At 47.0% G+C, this 5,682-nt stretch overlaps 1 protein-coding gene across 1 annotated transcript in view; it reads left to right on the top strand.

Annotated features, from left to right (window-relative positions):
- The first annotated feature begins 1,556 nt into the window (after positions 1–1,556).
- sp3a (sp3a transcription factor) overlaps positions 1,557–5,682 on the top strand; it is a 10,618-nt gene continuing 6,492 nt past the window's right edge. The window contains 5 exon segments of the mRNA XM_030787107.1: positions 1,557–1,644; positions 1,973–2,070; positions 2,245–2,340; positions 3,061–3,810; positions 3,812–4,316. Coding sequence (XP_030642967.1) covers positions 1,638–1,644; positions 1,973–2,070; positions 2,245–2,340; positions 3,061–3,810; positions 3,812–4,316 — 1,456 coding nt within the window. The 5' untranslated portion in view covers positions 1,557–1,637.

Below are 5,682 nucleotides of genomic sequence, written 5' to 3'. Positions count from 1 at the left end.
CAGCATTTTATAAAAGCAACGGCAGTGCTGTGCATTAAGTTTGTCTGCACTCCTCTCTCTCTCTTTTGTAAGATCTATGGAACCATTTTGCATTTTAGTGGTTCTTTGCTGGCAAGGCTTTGGAAGGCTGAACTCAAAAGGGCAAAACACATCCTCCTTTCTCACTGAGAGTTCTCAATCTGACATCTCTGTTCCTGTATCATTTCTCAACTCAATTTTCCCCTACTCTAATCCACAGGAGGACATGAATATTTGACTGTCTCAAGATTATCTGCAGCTCTGGCCCCTGTGCACCCCGCCATACAGCCAAGACTGGGTCATAATGTGACTGGAATAAATTATTAAAACCCAAGGGTGTGCAGAGGGTAATATAAATCTATTCTATTCAGTCACAAACTGGAGCCAAATGGAATCTGCGCTCTTAGTTGTGACTACTGTGTGACAGGTGCTCAGCCCTGATTTACCTCGGCTCAGTCCTGTGCGTTTTAATCAATGTCAATGTCATCCGACCAATGTTTACCTCGTGTGAATCTGCAAGACTGTAGGTTGACACATTGCAACACAGAACTAATTGGGGGAGGTGAGGGGGGGGGGGGGGGGGGGTGGTGGCAAGCAGAGTATTGCCTGAACATTTCTGAAACGACTGCTGTATTTTTTTTTTTTTTATCACTTTTCAGGTGACCTGGCAGACAGCAAATCAGGGCAGTTTTCATCTCTCAAACCACTCAGCGTATACGACCTGTGTGAGACAGACTTATTTTATTTCCTTGAGATAAGGTATAGTCTACTTTGACCGCGGTCAGGAGAGGACTCGGTGCAGCTGTTCATAAAATAAGTCGGGGAGTCAGACAGCAAACGTTAATTTTAGGTCAGGAGTTAGGTCGAAGAGATGGCCTAAGAAACTTCACGAAACAGCCTGCTATCCACGTTCATTTTACACTAAGGAAACGCCATAATTAGCCGAACACATTATACTAATAAGAACAAATTTCAAGTCCAGTAAACCCATACATTTACCAGAAATTCCACTCCGAGCGCCAGGTGCTTACAATTACCGTTGGCTTGTATTATTCAAATATCGCTAGAATACGATACCGATGGATAGCTGCTGGCTCATTATACACATATTACAGCTATGGAGAACACTGGCAAAGAATTGAGCCATTTAACTAAATAGACGCTGTTACTGTGGCGAAAATCCAGTACAATAAACTAAGCTGTGGGACCTAGCCTGGCGCAATTCTGTTGCATTTGTAGTGATTTCCCAAGTTTCTGTAGTCTATTTTCCCCCATAAACTGCTCTGTCCCCGTTTATTTTTTCCTCCATGTCAAAAAAAAAAGAAAAAGACAAACAGGAAATATTATGATAAAGGAATGATAGTCAAGGTGACTGACTAATCAAATCACGGAATCTGATATCTGCTGGCCAATCATGGCATGGAAGGAAGGCGGGACATCCTGTGAGTGACGCAAATTTACAGTCGATATTTGAAGCCCCACCTTTTGTGTTTCCCGCACCGTCAATCAAAATAGAAAAAATAGACTCGAATCACCGATCGCAGCCCGCCTCCGATTAATATAATCATGTTTGGCGTGTAATTAAATCGAGATTTTTCCAAATTAAACCTATTCACACAATGACTGGTATGTAGCATTTAATACAGTTTGAGTCTTTCATTAAAAGGTTTCTGCAGCCCTACCTCGGCTAGGCTAAGGTTAGCCAAGTATTTATCTGTCCCTAGCTAGGTTAGGTTCGCTAATCTTCCTCGCAAGCGTAGCTAATAACTGTTCAGATTAGCTTACTTGTTTCAGTTTGCACATAGGCAAAGCTGTAAGTAATGAACAGTGGCGGGTGTGTCGTGAGGTAGTTAGCAAGCTGTGTGTCGTGGTTTAGTCGTGGAGAAAGTGTAATTAGCTTCTCAGCTAAGTGATTTGTTTTGCTTCGTTTCCCTCTTACTGTGCCTTTCTGTAGCGCCTGAGCAGCCAGTGAAACAAGAGGAAATGGCTGCCTTAGACGTGGACAGCAGTCAAAGCGACTTTCTGCAGCAAGACTGTAGCAGAGGAGATCAGGTATTATTTTCCATCTCCCATCAATAGTTCCTCTGGCAGATTTGTTGTAAATGCATGGTGCTTTGTGAAGTTCACACGTTTTAAAATTTGTTGTAAAAAAAGTCCCACTTCCTGTGTGGCTTCGGACTAACGGCCACCCACTTTCTTCTTTTTAAACCCGCCCATTGTGGGTAGGACACTCCGCCGTCATCGCTCGATCTGCTGGCAGCCACCTGCAGCAAGATCGGGTCGCCCTGCTCTGAGGGCGACAACGGTGCTGCCGCTGTAGTGGTAAGTCACCGCCTCCGCTGCCATAAACATAGTTGATCCAAAGTCAGCCAACTGGCAGATCTATTAGCACTAAAGCGAGTTCGTTAAAACGGCAACAGCGCTTATTTATCCTAATCTGTGTTTTTATTGATAAGCACTTCACTTGGAGGCTGCTGTGAACGCCGTGTTTTGTCCGAACGCCACAATTAATTTTCCCCGTGCTTTCAGTTCTTTTTTGATTTTTTTTGTCCTTTTTAATTTTTGTATTTTATTAACTTCTTTTCACTGTTAAATTATCGAACAAACCCAGTGACTGTACTCAAATTACATCGTGTGAACAATCAAAAACCATCAATCTAATCTACTCTCATTAGCATTTTCTAGTAACGATGTACTAACACCGTCTCACGCCTTAATTGACTGGAGTTTCGATTTGATTAATCGATCCTTTTTGAGCTCCGTATAGACTGAACACTAACTAAGTGGAATTCTTCAGGTAATATAAAAAGGTTGGGATTTCCTTTGGTGTTTGATAGTGTCTACTATGCATGTAGATTTGTCTGTCATTTAAGGAGCAAGAGCAACATTCTGGACAAATGGAGTGTTTTTACAGCTACTTGCTGATTCTAGATACCCTCTAAAGAGCACTGATTTGTTTCCTTTGTAATCTTATCATTTTACAGGCAGAGGTTGAGAGTTGGTCCATGGTGATTTGATGTAACTATTTTTTGTCTTCCCCAGACAACAGATCTCACATCAGCTCAATTAGCAGGGACAACGGATAGCTGGGAAACATTAACTCCCACATCAACTGTGAAAGAGGAACCAGGAATAGTTCACATCCCGAGCACGGGGATAGTGACAACCAATGGACAATATGTTCTTCCTCTCCAAAGCCTTCAAAGCCAGTCCATTTTTGTGACGTCAGGAACGGACACAAGCGCCAACGCAGTGCCTAATATCCAGTACCAAGTGATCCCTCAGCTGCAGACTGTCGATGGGCAGCTGGGTTTTTCCACCTCCGCCGTGGACGGCGCCTCTCTGGGCCAGGATGGCATGGGGCAGATCCAGATCCTGCCCGACGGGCAGAGCATAAGTGTGTCGGGCACATCGTCGGCAGACATCCTCACCAACACGCAGAACCTCATGTCACAGACCGGAAAGGTCCAGCAGATCCAGGGAGTTTCACTGAGCAGCTCCACCTTCAACAGCCAGGGTCAAGTTGTCACTAATGTGCCTGTGGGTTTGCCCGGTAACATAACCTTTGTACCCATTAACAGTGTGGATCTGGACTCACTGGGACTGTCTGGAGCCCAGACGATAGCCACGGGCGTCACGGCCGACGGGCAGCTGATCATGACGGGTCAGACTGTGGAATCTTCGGAGAGCTCAGATAAGTCGGGAGAACAGCAGGCTTCACAAACGACTCTCTCAGTCGGCGACGCCACTGCGGCCCATGACGTGTTCGTGCCTACCACGTCCTCGTCCCAGCCTGCCGGCCACCATAGATGGCACCGGCGTGCTGACGCAGGCCACGGCGGTCTCCGCGGTGACGGAGCAAGAGGGCTACCTCAGTCAGGGTCAGAACCAGAGCGTGCAGGTCAGCTCTGCTCAGCCTGTGGTCCAGCTGCAGCAGGTCCCCATCCAGACCAGCGAAGGCCAGGGGATCCAGCAGCCTGGCCAGCCCCTGCAGAACATCCAGCTAATCAACCCGGGAACCTTCCTGATCCAGGCACAGACGGTCACGCCCTCCGGGCAGATCCAGTGGCAGACCTTCCAAGTCCAGGGCGTGCAAAACCTTCAGAATCTCCAGCTCCAGACGGCGCCGCCCCAGCAGATCACGCTGGCCCCGGTCCAGACGCTGTCTCTGGGCGCGGGCTCGGGCCAGGTCAGCATCAGCTCAGGGCAGATCCCCAACCTGCAGACGGTCACCGTCAACTCTGTGGACCAGTCTGCCATTCAGTTCCATCAGACGGAGGAGACAGGCAGTCCCGGAGGTACCGCCGCGCTTCCTGCCTTGCTCTCCCACAGTTTGAGTTGTGCTAGTGGAAAATGTTCTCTGAAGGCCTGTTCCAGGGTTAAATGAATGGGTTTTCTGGAGTGTGGAAGTGCGTGGAGTATGTAGTTTGAACCTCACCAAACCTCTGAGTGGGCAACAGCATTTGTGAAATGGCGTGCTTTTATAAAATAATACACGACAGGAGTAAAATCTATGTTGATTAGTGAAATATTTATTTGAATAACTTGAGCTTTTCAAGAATACGGATTCTGGATGGACATGTAAGCCTGCCTTTCAGTATTGGCAGAGCAGGAACTGTTGTTATGTTTCTGATCATTGATCATTATGTGGTAACTAGGGGCTGTTTGGCTTTAAAATTGAAACCAGTGGTGTAGGGGAGGGCAGTGTGGCCCTCAAAGAAAGTCACCGTATTTCAGGACATTTTTACTGCAACGAATTACAGCCAAAAAGAAACATTTACATACTGTGCAGATTTGTATAAAAACAAATAATAGATAAGAAAAAGTAATCCAAAATAAATTAAGCTTCAAATGACATAGAATGTATCCTGCCAAACAAGCCCCTAATGTTAACTTTAATGAAATTGCTGAAATTGAACGTAAAGTTCTCTAATCGAATAAGGCAGGATATCTCCATCTGATGCTGTGACAGTTTTAGACTCTTTGACCACTGATGTTGGCTGAAGTGCTGTCCAGTGACAGGCTGCAGCGTTGCCTCCAGTGCTAAACACCCCCTCAGCGGCTCCACTGGAGGATCATGGCTTCAGAGAGATTTTTGAATGACTGAGGCAAGTTAACCTCATCCAGCTCCCAATGCGTGGGGGGGAATCACTCTTACTGCCTGTGTGGACCCTGTAACTGACTGTTTAGCTTAGCCTCAATCTCTGTCTGCTCTGTGTTAGACTCAAGGCCTGCCTGTCTGCTCTGTGTTAGACGCAGGCCTGCCTGTCTGCTCTGTGTTAGACGCAGGCCTGCCTGTCTGCTCTGTGTTAGACGCAGGCCTGCCTGTCTCCTCTGTGTTAGACGCAGGCCTGCCTGTCTCCTCTGTGTTAGTCGCAGGCCTGCCTGTCTGCTCTGTGTTAGTCGCAGGCCTGCCTGTCTGCTCTGTGTTAGACGCAGGCCTGCCTGTCTGCTCTGTGTTAGACGCAGGCCTGCCTGTCTGCTCTGTGTTAGACGCAGGCCTGTCACACTGATGGGCAGGCTCTCCTAGTAAAGCGTGGATCAGACATAACTGTTAAACTGATCACCTCCTCCACCTCAGACTCCTGGTATTTGTTATTCCCATTGTCTAGTGTTGTGTTGTGTGTTTTCTCTGTGAGCCCGGTGTCATTCTCTCCTATGTTT

This window comes from Chanos chanos, chromosome 10 (assembly GCF_902362185.1).
Source record: "Chanos chanos chromosome 10, fChaCha1.1, whole genome shotgun sequence".
NCBI classification, from domain to species: Eukaryota; Metazoa; Chordata; class Actinopteri; order Gonorynchiformes; family Chanidae; genus Chanos; species Chanos chanos.
The sequence above is the reverse complement of the archived record's forward strand: the minus strand, read 5'-3'. Positions and strand labels throughout refer to the sequence as shown.